Here is a 19,466-nt window from a genome sequence, read left to right as displayed (position 1 = left end):
TAGTCTTTAAGGGTCTTTTGGGCCTTCGTGAGAATCTCCTTATCTCGAAAGAGGGTGTCATTCATTCTCCATCTAAATTGACCAGTTATTGTGGGTTTCATCTCCATCTTCACGGCGTTATGGTCGGAGCAAGTTTTTGGGCAGATTTCCACTTTCTTAATCTTTGGAGCCAGTCCACTAGTAACCCAGATTTGGTCAATTCTGGTCCAGGTCATCATTGCTTGGGAGAAAAAGGTTCCCTCTCTCTCCAGAGGGTTCCTTGTTCTCCAAATGTCTATCAAGTCCATATTTTCTGTCATTTCGAAAAAAGTCTTAGGGAGTCTCCCTTCTTTAGTGACTGTTAATCTTTGTGACTGTTAATCTTTGTGCCTTGCTTCTCTTTTCCTGCTTCATTCATGGAGCACTTTAAAAATGTCCTTAACATTAAAAATAAATAAATTTGGACCTTACATTATTGTTGCGAGTTGACCCTGCGTAGTGTGTATGTGGTCACCATGCTCCCAAATTTAAAGTATCTTTGCAGAACAGTATACTTACCTGGCTGCTTATGCTTCCTAATCTGAAAAGAAGTCTCATGGGTGGAGTTACAACATGGGAGCATCAGCATCAGGATGTCTTCCCCTGGGGCAGGCACAGGCAAACTTTGGCCCTCCAGATGTTTGGGACTGTTTGGGCAATTCCCATCATCCCTGACCACTGGTCCTGTTAGCTAGGGATGATGGGAACTGTAGTCCCAAACATCTGGAGGGCTGGAGTTTGCCTATGCCTGCCCTAGGGTATTATAGAAGTGGGAGATACTGGGGGAGAATGGTTACCACGTTACTGAGATCGTTGCACACCCTGATTTTTGTTTCTGTAGCAATTGCAGTGCTTTTACTGTCAAAGAAGTTTTCTTTTTAAGAAAATGATAAACTGCTGTCTGGTGCATGGAAGACAGCCTCCCTGCCTTCCATCTCAGCTGTGGAAACCCAGGAAGGCTGCAGAATGCAGACTACTGGAGAATGGATGCATTTTCTTTCCACGGCTGTTTGTTTTTCACCTAATACTATGCCATTCATCTTGCTGTCTGCTATTTAACATAGTTTACACAATTAATTCTGCCCTATTATTTATTTATTTAATTTGTATATCGCCCGTCACCCAAAGATCATAGGGCAGTTCACAACATAGAAATACAAAATGGGGACTTGCTTACTTCACAAATTTAAAATACCGTATTTTTCGCTCTATAAGATGCACCAGACCACAAGACACACCTAGTTTTTGGAGGAGGAAAACAAGAAAAAAAAATATTCTGAATCTCAGAAGCCAGAACAGCAAGAGGGATCGCTGCACAGTGAAAGCAGCAATCCCTCTTGCTTTTTCCTGCTTCTGAGATAGCTGCGCAGCCTGCATTCACTCCATAAGATGTACATACATTTCCCCTTTTTAGGAAGGAACAAGTGAGTCTTATAGAGCAAAAAATACGGTAATTAGTAACATTTTCACGCCATACATTTCAATGTAAACGAAATGTCAAAACCATACAAATAAACCCCACCACAAATTATGTATTGGCTGTAAAATTAAATAAAGACCCCCAAGAATTATGTGAGCAAATAGCCACTGTATTTGCTAGATTGAGTTCTGCACTGGACCTGGGACAAAAACGCGAGTGGCGGCAATTTTTGCTACTGCTTCAGGCTGAATTCCCTGACACCCCTACTCTCAAAACCCTGGAGCCATTTTGGAAGTAATGTAAATGCAACCAAAGCCTTCCACTCCCCCATGAGAATTTTACAGAAACGCTTCTTTCCACTTGACTTTTATGAGTGCAGTTTCTTTTTCTTTTCACTGTTGGAGAATGGTTGGAAAATGAAGTGGAAGGAAATGTTCAGCACAGCAAAACACTAAGTATACCCTTGATTTCCAATCTCTTGGAGGGTGGGAAAGCAAACCTTGCATGATAGCTACTCTGGAGCCTTCATCACTCATTTAAAAATAAAACCTTTGATTTCCTCTTTAAGGTACAAAATAGCTTCTGACCCAGGTGGCTGGGTGACTGTTGACGAACACTCGGGGACCGTGACAAATGTGAAAACACTAGATAGAGAATCTCCCCACGTGAACAACAGCATATACACCATTGTGATTCACGCCATTGACGACGGTAAGCATCTTCTCAAACAATAATGGTGCAAGATGCAAAGTGTCCCAAGGCAGCTCTGGTTTAGCACCTAACACTCAGCTTTGAATATTTCCGGGCAGAAAATGAAAGCAACAGAATTATCCTGTGATGTCTAAAAATATGTTGAGAAGCTGTCTTAAAAATGCTTCCCAGTCATAGAGTCGTTTCTTGGGCCCCAGTGTAAACTCTGACCTAGATGATCCTTTCTTGAGAGTTTGCAAAACAGGTCCAGCTTGAATGATGTGGATGACCTGACATTTGCAACAGAGAAATACAGTGTGGGAAGCGTTTGCTCAGGAGGTCAGATGCCGAAAGCCAGTGGGTGAAATCCATTTCTCATTCTGTGCGTTCCTTCCTGCTCTGTAATATTTGCTCTCTCTCTTTTTTAGCATTGTGCTCATTTGTTCCCCTTATTAGGTGTTCCACCACAAACTGGCACAGGCACTATCCAACTTCACCTCTCTGACCTCAATGACAACGCTCCCATGTTAGTTACATCTTTGCTGGTGGTCTGCAGCGGAAAAGAAAAAGGCCCATTCCTTGTAAAAGCAGAAGACAAAGACTCTGATCTCTATGCAGAGCCCTTTACATTCCAGCTAGTAGAGACCAATGGGAATGTGCAAGACTCTTGGAAACTGGGGCAGAACTTTGGTAAGCTACCCTCCTACTGTGACGTAGGGATTTTCCATGTTCTGCACTGTACAGTGGTACCTTGATTCTCGAACGGCTTAGTTGTCGAACAAATCGGCTCCCAAACGCTGCAAACCCGGAAGTAAGTGTTTCAGTTTGTGAATGTTTTTCGGAAAAACGAACATCCGACGCGGCTTCCACTTGAGTGCAGGAAGCTCCTGCAGCCAATCAGAATCCGTGCCTTGGTTTTTGAATGGTTTAGGTACCACTGTACTCTTAACATGCAAAACTCTATAGTATCTCATATACTAAATTATGCAAATTGCATTGTCATTACATTATTCCACCCCATTCATTTCAGTGCAAGGAAAACTCAGCGCAAATGGGGTTTTGTCTTGTACTGTATATGATTTTGATATTCTGTACATCGCTTTGACAGTCTTCAGACTAATAAAGCTATAGGAGACATTTCTTAAACAAACAGAGTTCAGGTAGGGGAGGAGACAAAAGTTTCTGGCCTTTCAGCAGGGCTAATGGGGCTGCAGGATATCTTTATCTCCTCTTCGACTATAAGCCTGATAGAATGGCAGGTGCTGTTAGATGTGGATTTTTACCTCCATGCTCTGGCCTGTTGTCTGCAGCTTTTCCTGACACCACAGGTTGTCTTGTAAGTACCATCTTCGTACTCGGAAATAAGTAGGGCTATTTTATCCAGCCCACAGCTTTATGGGCTTTTCAATGGAGGTGGTTCAAAGTTGATTTAAGTAGCTTTGAAAGGGGAGGGAGGTTTAAAAGTTTACCTGGCAGCTCCCAGAGTCTTTTACTGATAAAAGTTGGCAGATATTTTCATAGTTTGAGACTTTTTATCAGGGTAATTTGATCATTAGAGCTCCTACTCACACAGCAGAGACTCAAGTTGAGACTTGACCTGGCGCCACAGGTTAATAAACTACCTATAAATGATAAGAGAAAGCATTTCTTCTGAAGTTTTCAAAGAAGGCTGGACAGCTAACCAAAGAATTGCCTAGAGGATTTGCAAGCAACCATTCAATTCTTAAGAACCTAAAAATGATTTAAATCTGGTTAATAATATTTGGAAGGGTTCAGCCTGCTCATTGTCTCATTACCAGCATGGTATTATTATAATTAGCAAAAAGTAATGTAAGTATTCTTCCTCTCTCCCTTTCCCCCCACTTTAGATGACTCAGTTGAGCTGTTTATGTTGAAAAGCCTCCCTTCTGGCATTTACGAAGTGCCGCTCCACATTTTCGACAGGCAGGGGTTTTATGTGGAACAGACCCTCCATGTCGGTGTGTGTTCCTGCCGGGATGGGATCATATGTGAGCAGGAGCTGAAACTGGCTTCCATGTCAGTGGGTCTTGGAGCAGGAGCAGTCGCTGCAATCGTGGCTGGGTTCCTGTTACTGATTTGTGAGTGATGTCGTAAAATTGCTTACTGGCAGAAATAATGTACTCAGATCTTGTGCAGAGAGAATGTAAACATGTTATCCTTGTTCGTCAGTGACTGATTATTTTAGTGGGTGCTCAATTTCAATTCAAAGTGCATGCACACGTAGATTTGTAGGGTGAGCTGCTTCTTCATGGGATTAAACCACTGAGCCTCTTGGGATTGCTGATCGGAAGGTTGGCACTTTGAATCCACCTGACGGGGTGTGTTCCCGTTGCTCCATCCCAACTTCTGCCAACCCAGCAGTCCAAGAGCACACCAGTGCAAGTAGATAAATAGGTACCGCTGCGGCAGGAAGGTAAACAGTGTTTCTGTGTGCTCTGGTTTCTGTCACGGTGTCCTGTTGCACCAGAAGCGGTTTAGTCATGCTGGCCACATGACCCAGAAAGTTGTCTGTGCACAAATGCCGGCTCCCTCGGCCTGAAAAGTGAGATGAGTGCCGCACCCCATAGATGCCTTTGACTGAACTTAACCATCCATGGGTCCTTTTACCTTGACCTATTGAATTTATTAATTCAGGCAATTTCTATATGCTTAAGATATAAATATATCTTTAAATGGTGTACAACAAACTAACCGGGAGGTGGAGGGGATCCTAGGATGGATTTTCCCTCCCACTCATCCAAAAAAGTGTTAAAGCTCATCCTTTGTATTTCTTTTCCTTGTTATGCAGTGGGCTTGGCTCTCCTACTTTGGTGTTCCTCAACACCAGAATCGAAGAAAGGCCCTCCCTTCATTCCGTACGAAGAAGGCAACCAGACTCTGATCCACTACAATGAGGAGAGCCAACAAGCTTTGTCTCAGGTGGTAAATAATACCGCTATTCATTGTGTGGTTAGATGGAAAACAGCACAGGGCTCTTGCAGTTGTATAGAAGAGGGAGCTTCTGCAACAGTAGCTTTCAATTCAGATATTAAAGATGTAGGGGTTCTGCTGTCTTTCGCACCTGCCCACCTTTTACTCTCTCCCTATGATGTTCCGGGGCAATGCTATTGGGATTACTGTACAATCATCATGTGAGATTCATTAAGCCGAATGAAATTTATTCCTATTGAGTTGTATAAGATGGTAGTCTTTGATTCGTTGGGACCAGAGAGCAGTGGAGACTTGGAGTGCCTTTGTAACATCTGCTTTCTTTGCATACATACTAGCAGGACATATAGGCAAGCAGGCACTCCTCCAACAGGCAGCAGATCCCCAGAGAACATTTGTGTCGACCTTTTCCAGGAAGGCACCCACAATTTTAGTAGTTCCAGCTAGATTCTTGTATTGCTCTCGGTCCATTCAGAACAGCTGCTTCACATGCAACCAACGTGTAATAATGCATTTGATTTTGACTTAATGTCCCATTTAGGATACACCCGATATGGGAGATCCTGCTACATCATCCGCAGTCTATGCACAAATTTCCAAAGAGAAAGCACAAACAATTAAGGTAACCACAGAACTCCTTGAGCTTTATTGAATGTATATTTAAAGGGCCTGTAATGGAACAGTACAGTTTCCTTGCCTGGTGTTCCTCTTGTTTGTCCTTCCCCCTCCCTTTCTATTGGGTATTAGGAGAGAAATTTATTTCAGTTTGCTTTTAAAGGTGAACTTGCTTAACTCACACTTTCCCCAACAATATATGAACTGTAAGGAAGCCATTCTTCAAAATTCACACTTCTCTGAATTTTCAATGCAGTTCTTAGGCCAAGTAATGTGTACACAAATGCATATACTAGGGCACAATTTTGCTTAAAAATACATACCTTGCTGAAAATGACATACCAAAATGTATGCTATGGCGAAATTGCATCCATAAATGTGTATACCCAAATGCTCAAATGTACACGAGGGCTTTTACAAAAAAATTCGCAGACTGACGTGGTCGTGAATTTAAGATTGGAAAAATGAGAAACACTGAGAAACTAACGGCAGATCCACCCATCTCTAGCATAGTGTGCATATTGGACTAACTGGAAAGCTACCCGGGGGTCTCTGCCTTGCTGAAAGATAACTGCTCTGACCCTCAAACTCTGCTTATTCAGCAAAAGTCTCTCCTTTTGTTGGCTATTCTTAGAGGCACTTGTGTAGGTGAGTGGGAGTCTGCATCATGAAGGGCCTCCTGATCATGTGGAAGATCCTATACAAAAGCTTTTGACTCCCCTTTCAGACCAGCTCACAGAGGTTGGGGTGGTTCTCAGCAGGCCATTAATGCCAGAGGCAGGAATTGACCTGGAGGTCAAAGGCCTGTAGGTATCTCATAGCCTAGGGTGTTGTCGAAGGCAATCACTCAGGGCTGAAATCTGCCTTGTATGTTGGGATTGAGCTCCTTCAAATTGTCCTTATACAGTGGTACCTCGGGTTAAGAACTTAATTCCTTCCGGAGGTCCGTTCTTAACCTGAAACTGTTCTTAACCTGAACCACCACTTTAGCTCATGGGGCCTCCTGCTGCCGCTGCGCCACCGCTATGCGATTTCTGTTCTCATCCTGAAGCAACGTTCTTAACCCGAGGTACTAGTTCTGGGTTAGCGGAGTCTGTAACCCGAAGCGTCTGTAACCCGAGGTACCACTGTATATGCTTGTTTATTTATTGTCTGATGCTTTTAATGCCTTGATAACGGCTTGCATCCCATGCTGCAACAGCAGGGCTTTGCTGGCACACAGGGCCGTCTTAAGCATATCCGGCGCCGTGGTGCAAAGATCCCTCCAATGCCCCCCTCATTTCCCATAGTTGCTGACCTTTTTTAGGGAGGACGGCACTGCCAGCGCCCAGCTTTGCTGGAGGGCAGCTCCTCTGGCGGGGAAGAGGTGGAGGCTAGATGTAGCGGCTCCTGGCTCTGCTGGTCGCTTTCTGCCATTGTGGCCATGGCAGGCAGAGGCTCCAGGCACGGTGTTGCTTTGGCATGGCGAGGGTGGCGAGCTGATGTGGCCAGCGAGAGCCTCTTGACTGGCACCCTCCAGAACATGGCTTCCTGCACCACTAGCCTCTATGGGTAAGACATCCCTGCTGGCACAAATGGAGTTTTCTTTCCTTTCTTTCCCCCATGTGCCTCAAAAATCTACTCTGGAAGGTTTCCAACCACCTGGAGCTGATTTTGAGGGTGGAGTGGAGGAGGCAGGAGAAGGAGGGAAATTGAGTCCATTGCACATGTGGAAGTCTTGTTATGTCAGCAGAGCTAGAGCGCTGGATAGGGGCCAGTCATTTGTTTCGGCATTTTATTTCTTAGAAGCCAACTGGAACAAGCACCTCACATTCACGGACATCCAGTCAAGTACACTATGAACAAAACCTACTTGTGAGTAATATGTGTACGAAACCACAGTTGCTTCAGGTATAAAAAAATGTATGATGGTATGCAGTAGTTCACGGGCGCTAGATTTTGTTGTTGCTTTCAGTTTGCAATCATTTATCATCATCATTTTATTTGTATGTTGCCTTTCCATAGTTAAAACCATGGGTAGGCAAACTAAGGCCTGGGGGCCGGATCCGGCCCAATTGCCTTCTAAATCTGGCCCGCGGACGGTCTGGGAATGAGTGTGTTTTTATATAAGTAGAATGTGCCCTTTTATTTAAAATGCATCTCTGGGTTATTTGTGGGGCATAGGAATTTGTTCATTATTATTTTTTCAAAATATAGTCCGGCCCCCCACAAGGCCTGAGGCACAGTGGCCCCCTGCTGAAAAAGTTTGCTGACCCCTGGTTAAAACAATGCTCAAGGCATGAGAAGATTTACATAATTACCAACATAACAAAAGTAACCAACAATAAATAAAACACATCAGAAAGTACACAACCAAATGGAAAACAATTTCCACATAATTCATAAAATCTAAAATTAAGAATACAGCATTAATATCAATCACAATTTAAAATGACATAGATAAAAAATAAAAGCAATTTAAAAAACAAAAACAGAGCCCTCTCTGCCCAGCAGCAGCAGCAGAACTCCTTTGTGGAGCCTGTCAGGCCCTGCCCCAAGCCAGGTGGAGAGAACCAGGACAGGGCCATGTTAAGTTGTGGGTGAACAGCTCTTGTTTATTCACAGGCCAGAACAGAACTGAACTGAAGGGTTCAGCCAACCTGCTTATATAGAGCTCCACTACAATGCACCAGTAACAATTTTCTGTAACTATCCAATCACTTGGCGTCACTTTCAATTCCTTATTAGCATATGTGGACCTGAGTGAAAACTATCTACAGTATCCCCCTGCTGGCCCAGGGTGAGAACTTCAGTACATAACAGCCCTTCAGGCTCCCAGCAGGTCAGTCCTTGGCAGCAGCAACAGCGGCAGCAGTTCTTTATTATGCCCCCAACTTTACATTGCATTTCCTTTGCATTAAAATGAATGGGGTGGCATAATTAATGACAATGTAATTTAGGGTTTTAATGTATTTAATTATGTAAATTACATAAGTTACATAATTTCACCATATTTTTGCAGAAAATAGTTATTCATTTTATCCTTATACTGCTTTATATTTTTTATGAAGGAACCTACATTAAAACATCAAAGCATTCCAAAACAAAACATTACAGGAGATCAGATTTAAAATATGAATCTAAATATAGTTAACAGGAAACAAAAATATTGCCTTAAATGTTTCACATTAAGACATTACAAAGGAAGGCCAATTATAGAACACCTTAGAAAATGAATTGCAGAAGGACATAAGCAGCACTGCATGCAATGAATATAAAAGAATACGTTGTTTGTTAATTTATCGTTCAGAATATTGCTCAGGGTGGCTGACAATAAAATGGAAATTTATCAAACTAGAGTAAAACAGATTAAGCATATTAAAATACATGATAAAAATCACGCAGCACAGAAATGAAAAGCCCTTACAGCAAAGAGGAGCACTTGTCATAGCTACAAGCAGAAGAAAGGTTTGTAGCAATTGTGACTTTCTGCTCCCAGAAAATTATCAATATTCAGCAATTGTGACTTTCTGCTCCCAGAAAATTATCAAGGCAGGGATTTTGAATTGAAATGGGCGTCTGAAAGTCCCTGGCAGGCAAGGTCACCTGACAACATTGAGGCATTGGATAATTGGCTCCACACACTTGCCATACTTGGATCACAAGGGTTGGGGGAGATGATGATGATGATGATAATCATAATAATAATTTATTTATATGCCACCCTCTGGCTGGGTTTCCCCAGACACTCTGGGCGGCTTCAAACAAAATATTAAAATACAATAGTCTGTTAAACATTAAAAGCTTACCTAAACAGGACTGCCTTCAGATGTCTTCTAAAAGTCTGGTAGTTGTTTTTCTCTTTGACATCTGATGGGATGGCGTTCCACAGGGCGGGCACCACTACTGGCCCTCTGCCTGGTTCCTTGTAACTTGGCTTCTCGCAGCAAGGGAACTGCCAGAATGCCCTCGGAGCTGGACCTCAGAGTCCAGGCAGAATGATGGGGTTGGAGACGTTCCTTCAGGTATACTGGACCGAGGCCGTTTAGGGCTTTAAAGGTCAGCACCAACACTGTGAATTGTGCTCGGAAATGGAGAATCTGACCCACTGGGCGAAAAAGGTTCTTCACTCCTGTTCTGTTCCATCTGTCCACACACCAGAGGACAATGTGTTTTATGTAGCAGTCATGTTTGCACGCTAGTGTTCTGCAGGACTTCAGAGAGCGAGAGCGGTTTTATAGTGAACTGTCCTGAGGCTTTCTGCAGTTTGATGTCCTAATGTGTTTCAAATATTCTAATTTTAAGGAGAGTGGTTTTAGCAAGATGCATGGAAAGACATGGACTGCAACTGTATTTTTATAAGCTAAGCTTCATTTTCTTTTAAAGGATGACCATAGAATGACCCAAGCAAAGCTGACAGCACCTGGTGGAAGTATCGCTCCACCCATAACCATCCCAGAATATTTCCAAATGATCCCTGGCTGGCATCAGGTTAGATAAATCACAACAGGATCCTCCCCACCCCCTGCACTTTTTATCTCTAACAGTGGCGTAGCGTGGGTTGTCAGCACCCGGGGCAAGGCAAGTAATCTGCGCCCCCTAACCCGTGGATTTGCGCCCCCTAACCCTAACCCCCAGATGCTGCGCCCGGTGCGGCCGGCCCCCCCTGCACCCCCACGCTACGCCACTGATCTCTAATAACTCAAGATGTGTCACGTTACAAAAAATTGCTGTCTGTAGATTTCATAGTTTCCCCTTATACTTGAAGTAATTCTAGATGGAATGTAAGCAAGTGGTGGCTCTAAAATTCGTTTTCTCTGCTTCAGCAGACAACCTTGCTCCCCCAAAACAGTAAGAAGCGCTGGAAGTACCCACGTGACCGGATGCTGGAAACATTGGATGAAATCTTAAATCAAGTGAGAAACAGGAAGAGGTTGATTACTTCCCCTTCTCCAAGAACTATGAAATGCGTCCAGTGGAATGAGTTTCAATTGTGGCTCAAATTTGCTTTTGTTAATGCAGAAGCCCAAAGATCTCCTCCTGCCACCAAATTATTTTATGTTGGGGAGGGTAGAAAATCAATCTAGGGAGCTCCTGAATGCGCAAAAGATGCTTTATTACTGAGCTGTTGTCCTTCTTCCTAAATGTGCTGCAGATAACAAAGATTTATTTCATTAACCAGGGCTGGGAACCTTTGGCTCTCCAGGCCTCTTCTGAACTCCAGTTCCCATCAGCCCCAGCTACAGCATGGCCAATGGTCAGGAATGATGGGAGTTGTAATCCAGCGATGTCTAGAGGGCCACAAATTTCTCATCCATGTAGTAGAGGCAGGAAGGTGCTCTTGTTTAGCTATCTAAATGCTCTTTTGCTTACTTTCTTCCCTCAGAAACTTAACCACATCGCTGATCTAGAGGATAACGGGGTCTCTTACGCTCCTCATGTTTATGCAGAAGAAGGAATTTGGGAGAAAAGTGAATCCGTTCTCTCCCTACCAGTTGTGGATGATCACAGCCTACCTCCCGATTTCTTGGCTACTTTGGGGCCGAAGTTCACCACTCTTGACAAAATCTGCAGCAAGTGATTCCTTTAAAGCTGCCGTATGAGCAGCTGGGAATCCTCCCAGTTTAATTTGAAATGGAACTATAGCTATGCCGTTCATAAAGGGATTTTTGCCAGCATTCATTCTGCTGAATTTTTATACTTGAATAAATGGATTACTTTATTTTGCAATAAATACACTGTTTTTAAAATGTTGATGTTGCATTGTGGGAAATGTTATGTTTCACATTGTCTTATCCAGAAAAACAACACGAAAGCTTCAGCTACCCTAAGCCAATTGTCCTCAACTTGGTGCTCTCCTGATGTTTTGGACTACAATTTCCACCATGTGTGTTGGTTGGGACTGTTGGCTGATGGAAGCTGTGGTCTACAGTGTCTGGAGGGCACCATGTTGGATGCTGCCCCACCAACTTGTCTGCTCTCTGCCAGCCCTGCCTGTCACTGAAGGTCCATGTTAATGTTGGAAACCCACCCGGGAAGGCCACCACCTTCCCAAGACACCAGGGCGTCTCTCCGGTGGTCACCCTCTGGCTGTAAATCTTCCCCAGTCCAGAGAGACCAGTGATAAGCGACCCCTGTCTCCTGACAGGAGCACACACATCTTCTGGCATCTCATTGCAGAAGAAAAAGATAATTGTAGTTTTAAAACTGCTTTATTTACAGTCTTATATACAGAGAATCCTTCAGCATGTCTGTGCTCTCTCAGCACCAGTACAGAACAGCAGCTCACACAGAAGTGAAAGTAACTTCTCCAGCAGTACTCCAACAGTACTGGGACTTCCTGTCTCACGCTCTCAGACCCTCACGTGATATAAAAAAAAATAGTGCTACTTGCTGAGCAGCACGGTGAGATAAAAATCCTAACATCACTCCCCCATTTTTAGGTAACCCTTGCTGCGAAAGCTAGTGCAGCATCAAGTGACATAAACAAACAGTTGTCATACACATAGTATACCCCTGCTGTACCAGTTCCATTTTTGGAACCACCTGCAACAGGTTTATGCCATGTTGCTGAAGCCAGCAGCGTAACTTAAACATGGTTATTGGGTTGCACCGGGCAGCCATCAGGTCTCCGAGCACTGCAAAATTCATTAGAAAGAAGGCTTTAAAAAAGAATAGGAAGACACTGTGATGCAAAATCTACAGTGTGCAGAAAAAGGGGTGTTGGACATTCACATTCCTCTCTTGAAAATGATTCATGCCTTTGATCCTTTACTCTAAACCAGGGATGGGGAGCCTGTGACCTTCCACATGATGCCAGACTACAAATCCCATCAGCTGCAACCAACCTGGACAATGGTCGGGGATAATTGGAGCTGTAGTTCATTGTGTGGAAGGCCACAGGTTCCCCATCACTGATGTAAGCAATGTATAACTGTAGTGGGGTTGACTCCATGTTCACAAGAAGCCTACAATGGAGACAGAAGAACAACGACAATGGGGTTGGACTACATGTCCTATGGCACCCTTTCCAACTCTACAATTCTATGATTCTGAAACCTTCAATGGGTTACAGCAACAAAAGGGATTTTTTTGTTGTTGCTAAAGGCTAGCACCCAAAGCTATTGTTAAAGCTATGGTTTTCCCAGTAGTGATGTATGGAAGTGACAGCTGGACCATAAAGAAGGCTGATCGCTGAAGATTTGATGCCTTTGAATTATGGTGCTGGAGGAGACTCTTGAGAGTCCCATGGACTGCAAGAAGATCAAACGCATCCATTCTTAAGGAAATCAGCCCTGAGTGCTCACTGGAAGGACACATCCTGAAGCTGAGGCTCCAATACTTTGGCCACCTCATGAGAAGAGAAGATTCCCTGGAAAAGACCCTGATGTTGGGAAAGATGGGGGGCACAAGGAGAAGGGGACGACAGAGGACGAGATGGTTGGACAGTGTTCTCGAAACTACAAACATGAGTCTGACCAAACTGCGGGAGGCAGTGCCTGGCGTGCTCTGGTCCAGGGGGTCATGAAGAGTCGGACACGACTAAACGACTAAACAACAAAGCACCCAAAGGCATGGCTGTTAAGTGTATGGAAAGACTGAGCAGAGAACATCTGTCTACAATCAGTAGCTGCAGAGCTGTGGAAGGTTGAGGTCCTCTGCTAGTAGGGTTGCCAGACCCCCAGGGTTGACCTGAAGTCTCCAGATTTGCTTGGCTGTCCCAAGGTGGTTGGGAGAGGGCTTGAATGTCCAAGTGGACAGGCCTGCCTTTATTTACTTATTTTAAATTAAAGACTGTGTGCAGCTTGCAAGCTTCAGCTCAGCAGAATGTTGCATAGACTCTCTGGGGACCCTTAAATATCTGCGGCCTTGAATGGGTGGAATGTTTTAATCCTGTCTTTTATTAGCGTTTTGTATTTTTCTGTTTTGCCTGCCTCAACGAATGCACTCATTTATATTTGGCAAGTTGCTCTGAGTTACCGTGGTAAAAAAAGGCAACCAATAAGTTTAAATAATAAAAACAATATTTAATAATATTCCATGACCTCGTGGATCCCTTCAGATATTCCAAGCACTGTTAAGCTACCATCACAACATCCTACAAATTCTCAAAGACGGAGAATGAATGAATGAATTCAAAGGCAGTTGAATTAATGAGACAATTTAAAAGAATGTTACATACTTCAGTCCTGCCTGAGTTCATTTTTTTTGTCCAAAACTATCCCTCAGCTATCTTTCCTTCACTTCCTGTGTTTTGCTTATCTTGACAACTTGTGTGGTGAGGTTTCTGGATCACTTCATCCCAAACTTCTAAAAACAGCTGTGCTAAGGCAGCATGGGATGGGATTTGTGTGCATGTAATACGTAGTCTTGTCAGCTTTCTGTTGGTACATCCTCAGAGTACGGAATGTGCTTGCAAGATACTTTGGCTCTCAATGGAATCAAGCACATTGTGTACACAGTCATTTCCTTCCACAAAATAAATTGAAATAAAATCATATTTAAATAAAGGTGATTTCCTCCCAGTTAAAGGATCCATGCATTTGCCTTGGGTTCAGTTTATTTTCTATTTTTATTTTTTGGGTTCAGTTTAGAAGGGTTGGAAGAACCAAGGAGCAGAAACGATTATTTATGTATGCAACGACAGCAGCGCTGATACTACTGGCCCAGAGATGGAAAGAAGATAAAGTTCCAACCAGAGATGAATGTTTGATGAAGATGATGGACTATGCCAAAATGGCAAAATTGATTGGGAAAATCAGAAACCAGGAAGAGAAGAACTTTAAGAAGGAATGGGAAAAATTTACTATGTATTTAAGGGGACACTGTAAACAACTAAAAACTTTGGCAGGATTTGAGTAATACTTGTACGAAAAACTATGGTAAAAATGGATTATTTTTTAAATAGAGAAAATAAGAAGCAACTGAAAAAAGATTGATAATGGTAACCATGGAAGGGCAGAGGGGTCGAAGGAATCAGGGAATCCTAAATGATGATGTTGATGTTTAATGTTTGAATTTAAATTTGCAATGTAAAACTTAATAAAAAATATTTGACAAAAAATAGAAGGGTTGGGAGAACATAAGAACAGTCTTAGCACCCTCTTCTTTTTCTGAGCTAATTTTTTTATTAAAGTTTTTTACATGATACGATAAGATATAGTACATTCTTTTCTCACAGTAGCCTGTGGAAAGTCTTGGTACTGAGAAATGATTTTCTTCTGTCATTAGGGTTTTCACTTAGATTTTATACATGCTTGAATGGAGCTTTCTAAACAAAAATAAACATTACTTTAACAATGCTTTTGCTACACTATGGAAGATGCAAGACTCCTTTGACTTTCTTTCAGGTCACTGGAAAAGCACTGCTGTAATTTTTAGTAGCAGCTGAAAGCCCAACAATTGTGACATTGCAGTGTGTTCTGCTGTCTGCTTGTGTCTGTTTCAGGTAGTACAATTTTGCAAACGGATGACGTGCCTTGCATTAGAGAGGAATTATTTTCAAAGTCCCCCTCTTTTCCCACACCATTCATAAGCTCATAAATATTGTCTGCCACTCATTTAGGGGGAAAACAACAATCCCTGACTCCTAAACTATTAAAATCTTGAATATGTGAAAAAAAGAAGCCATTGAATGCCTTCCTCCCAAAGGAGGAAGGATGGGAGATAAAAATATAGCAAGCAAACCAGCAGAATAAATAACTAAACAACAACAAATTCTCCCTAAAAGAGACTTTGGGTGGTTGCATGATGACAAGAGGGAAATATCAGCATGTATCCCAAGCTATGCATGCAAACGTACAATGGTACCTCAGGTTAAGAAGTTAATTCATTCTGGAGGCCCGTTCTTAACCTGAAACTGTTCTTAACCTGAAGCACCACTTTAGCTAATGGGGCCTCCAACTGCCCCTGCAGGATTTCTGTTCTCCTCCTGAAGCAAAGTTCTTAACCTGAGGTACTATTTCTGGGTTAGTGGAGTCTGTAACCTGAAGCGTCTGTAACCCGAAGTGTCTATAACCCGAGGTATCACTGTAGTATGCACACCAGAAATGGTCCTACAAAGACGCAATATGCTTAGCAGCCTCCAGGAGTCACTGAATGTTAGCAACATATGCAGCTGCTTTATACTGAGAGTGATTGGGAACCTGGCACCCAGCGGTTCTTGCTTAGGCTTGTCCTTTAAGTAGGTTTTAATCCACACCAACAAGCAGGCAATGACATACCCTCCAACATTCCTCAGATGAAAATAGGGACATTTCTTTTTAAAAAATTATTTGGTTTTTCAACTTTAAATTTTACAGAAATATATCAAAGATAAATCATAAAAACAAGATTCCAAGGAATCTCCGGGACTTCCATCCTCCCTTATGTGGGTCCTATTATTAATCATTTCCTCCTGCATCTTTTATGATAATCCAAACCCTTCACCTCTCCATTGTGTCCAAAATTCACCATTAAACTACAATTGATATTCCTACTAACGATTTTAACTGTTTACAATGGTCTTTAAGTTATAAATCTTTCCCATTCCTTATTACAATGTTGGTCTTCCCGATTTCTAACTCTTCCGGTCATTTTAGCCATTACAGCGTAGTCCATTAACTTCATCTGCCATTCTTCTCTGGTAGGGACTAGATATTCTTTCCGACTCTGGGCCAGTAATATCCGTGCAGCTGTGCTCACATACATAAATAGTCTTTTCGGCACCTAGAATTCCTAAAAAGAAGGCTTCAGGTTTTTTAAACAAAGGTTATTTTAAACATTTCCCCCCCCCCCAACTCTGGAGCATCTAAAATGGTTCAGGGGATATGCGAGGAACAAGCTGGAATAGCTAGGCTTCTAAGAGAAGTGGCTCTACACAGAAATGGAAGGTTAAGCCTCATTGGGTCGGGGCCAAGGAAGGAATGCTTGCATCCTAGGTTTTACACCAGATACCTTCCTCGACAAGGAAGCATAGAAGTCCTAAGTTTAAGCCTGCCAAGGCCAGCAGCATGGAAGCCAAGCACCCAGGAAGAGAAGGGCTACCAAAGGACACATTGGTGAGAGCAACCTGGGATACAGGTGGAAGCAGGGAGATTATGATACTGGGCTTGATTAAGGATCCCCTTACACAAGCAGGAGGTCTGATGTGTCTTTGAAGTGCTTTCAACTGTAGAAAGCTACAGTAGGGAGTCGGGATCCATTCCAAAGTTTAATGTGTGCTTCAGTTCCATGATAGCTTGAAGCGACACATTTAGGCTCATGCGGCGAATATTATTATTCCTGGGCTATGGTTGTCAGTCTTTTGTGCCAGTGCAATCCAGCTGTGCTTCTCCCATCCGTTGCCAATCAGTATGTGCATCTTGACAAACTTGCTATCTGCCCTCAAGAGGGACCGAAAAACAGAGTCCATTAATCTCAAGTGGGCTGAGAAACAAGGAACATCTGTTCCTACTTTTCCAGTGGCGCTTGCCTCCAGGGAGCTAGGAGTGATGAGTTTAGTGCTCACCGCTAGATACCCACCCGGAAAACAAGCTATTTTTGAGGTTTTTGAGAGACACGGTAATAAATAATTGGAATATCAGAAGGCAGAATGAAAGCTTGTTGTTGTTTAGTCATTCAGTCGTGTCCGACTCTTAGTGACCCCATGGACCAGAGCACTCCAGGCACTCCTGTCTTCCACTGCCTCCCGCAGTTTGGTCAAACTCATGCTGGTAGCTTCGAGAACACTGTCCAACCATCTCGTCCTCTGTCGTCCCCTTCTCCTTGTGCCCTCCATCTTTCCCAACATCAGGGTCTTTTCCAGGGAGTCTTCTCTTCTCATGAGGTGGCCAAAGTATTGGAGCCTCAGCTTCACGATCTGTCCTTCCAGTGAGCGCTCAGGGCTGATTTCCTTAAGAATGGAGAGGTTTGATCTTCTTGCAGTCCATGGGACTCTCAAGAGTCTCCTCTCAATTACCTTCTAGCTATGGCTGTGATCTCAGCGGGGGTGGGTGGGGAGGCACTGGCCTTTACATGCACTTAGGCATGGGGAATAAATTTTATTCAGTTTGCATTTAAAGGCCAGCCCAACTCATCCACACTTTGTGATACAATTTGCAAACAGAAAATGCAGCCATGCTTTGAAATTTGCTCTCCTCCAAATTTTACTATGCGGACCTCCAGCCAAGTAACATCTACAGAAATGAATACTTTAATATTTTTTAAGTTTATTAAGTTATTATTTTATTTTAATTAATTGCCAGTGCTGTCAGACCATTGGTCCACATTCAGCTCAGTATTATCAATAATGATTGGCACCGGCTGGCACCGACCTTCCAGAGTTTCAGGCAAGAGTGTTCCCTACCAGAAGCTGCCAGGGATGGAAAATGCGACCAACATGTATCCCAGGGGTTGGCAATGTTTTTGTGGCTTGGGCTGGTTCACGGTCCTGCAGACGCCGCGGTGGGCCGGAGTGTGTGTGCGCGCGCATGTGCAAACACTATTTCCAGCGCTCCTTCTAGCTCGGAGGAGGCATGCACAGCTTCCCATTGGCTGCAGGAGCTCTGCAGTGGTTTAGCGTGGCGCACAGGAGCCAACTGAGCAGGTGGGGGGGGGTCCCCAAGCCGGTGGTGGAGGTCTCTGGGCCGATTAAACGACCCCCATGGGTTGCTTGGGGCCCATGGGCCTTAGGTTGCCGACCCCATATGTATTCTATCTGATAGAATATATGTGTTCCCTTCAGAAGTCCTTGGTTTGATTCCTGGCACCTGCAGTCTGGCCCTGAGCATTTCCCCGTAGGACATAGTAACCAAGAGGTACTTCATAATGCTGGGCCGCATCCTGTAACTGGAATCTAAAGGACAGAACCCATTTGCTTGCCTTCTTATCTATCTGGACACATCTTTCTGAGGCAGCCGTAACCATTTTTGTGTGCATTTTTCTATGTGTTTTGCTGCCACCTCCTGGTGGGACTCAGAGCCAAGCCGAGAAGCATTCAGAGAATACACTCACCTACGCAAAGCCATTTTTAAAGTAAATGTTGTGTTTCAGGTGTCTTGCAAAGGCTGCTCTGCTTAATGAGGTGCAATACAGGCACCAATATGCCTCTCAATACCAGTTGCTGGGGATCACAGATGGGCAGAGTGCTGCTGATCTCAGTTGCTGCTTGCAGGATTTTTATAAGTAATTGGCTTGCGGTTCTATAGGTAACTGTGCAAACAGGATGCTTTTGGCCTGATCCAACTGCTTGTTTCCTTATAGAATTATGGAACGCCCCCTACACTCTAATGGATTCAATGAATTCCAATGGTAAGAAAGGGAATTTTGATCAAGAACTTCCTGGTAGCCTATACTGTTCAACAGTGGAACGGACTGCCTGAGGAGAGTTTTTCACGAGACATTTTGAAGCAAAGGCTAGATGGTCAGGGATGCGGCAGGGGCACATTTCCCTGCATCAGCAAAGTGCTTGAACTACATGACCTTTGAGGTACCTTCCTAATCTATAATTCTACCATTCTGGCTGCCCTGGGATTTGCAGAATTTGTTGCCTCCTTGGGCCTGGCGGAACTCCATTAACAAGCCTCCACAATTGCTTTGAAAAGCAATAGAGAGCCATTGCGAGATAAGGACAACTGTGACTTTAAAGAAGAATGGGAACTTTTTACAAATTACTTAAAAGGACAACAAAATGAATTGGACTCCTTGGCAGGTTTTGAATAAACATACACAAATTTATTGATTGATAACATGGTAGACAGATAATGTAAGGATTTGCATAATTTTATAACATGCAGAGAATAATACGTGTTGAGAAATCAGAGAGAGGAGCTGAGGG

General features: G+C 43.4%; 1 protein-coding gene across 1 annotated transcript in view; it reads left to right on the top strand.

Annotated features, from left to right (window-relative positions):
- Window positions 1-11,425, top strand: part of CDH26 (cadherin 26) — a 58,452-nt gene extending 47,027 nt beyond the window's left edge. The window contains exons 12-20 of the mRNA XM_081196097.1: window positions 2,007-2,149; window positions 2,585-2,818; window positions 3,997-4,227; window positions 4,938-5,071; window positions 5,619-5,699; window positions 7,478-7,546; window positions 10,058-10,162; window positions 10,498-10,587; window positions 11,058-11,425. Of these exons, the coding sequence (XP_081052223.1) occupies window positions 2,007-2,149; window positions 2,585-2,818; window positions 3,997-4,227; window positions 4,938-5,071; window positions 5,619-5,699; window positions 7,478-7,546; window positions 10,058-10,162; window positions 10,498-10,587; window positions 11,058-11,252 (1,282 nt within the window). The 3' untranslated portion in view covers window positions 11,253-11,425. The remainder of the gene's footprint in view (window positions 1-2,006; window positions 2,150-2,584; window positions 2,819-3,996; window positions 4,228-4,937; window positions 5,072-5,618; window positions 5,700-7,477; window positions 7,547-10,057; window positions 10,163-10,497; window positions 10,588-11,057) is intronic.
- The last annotated feature ends 8,041 nt before the right edge of the window (window positions 11,426-19,466 follow it).

Source organism: Podarcis bocagei (genome assembly GCF_964188305.1).
Source record: "Podarcis bocagei genome assembly, chromosome: 5".
Lineage (NCBI taxonomy): Eukaryota > Metazoa > Chordata > Lepidosauria > Squamata > Lacertidae > Podarcis > Podarcis bocagei.
This window is presented reverse-complemented; position numbering and strand designations above follow the sequence as displayed.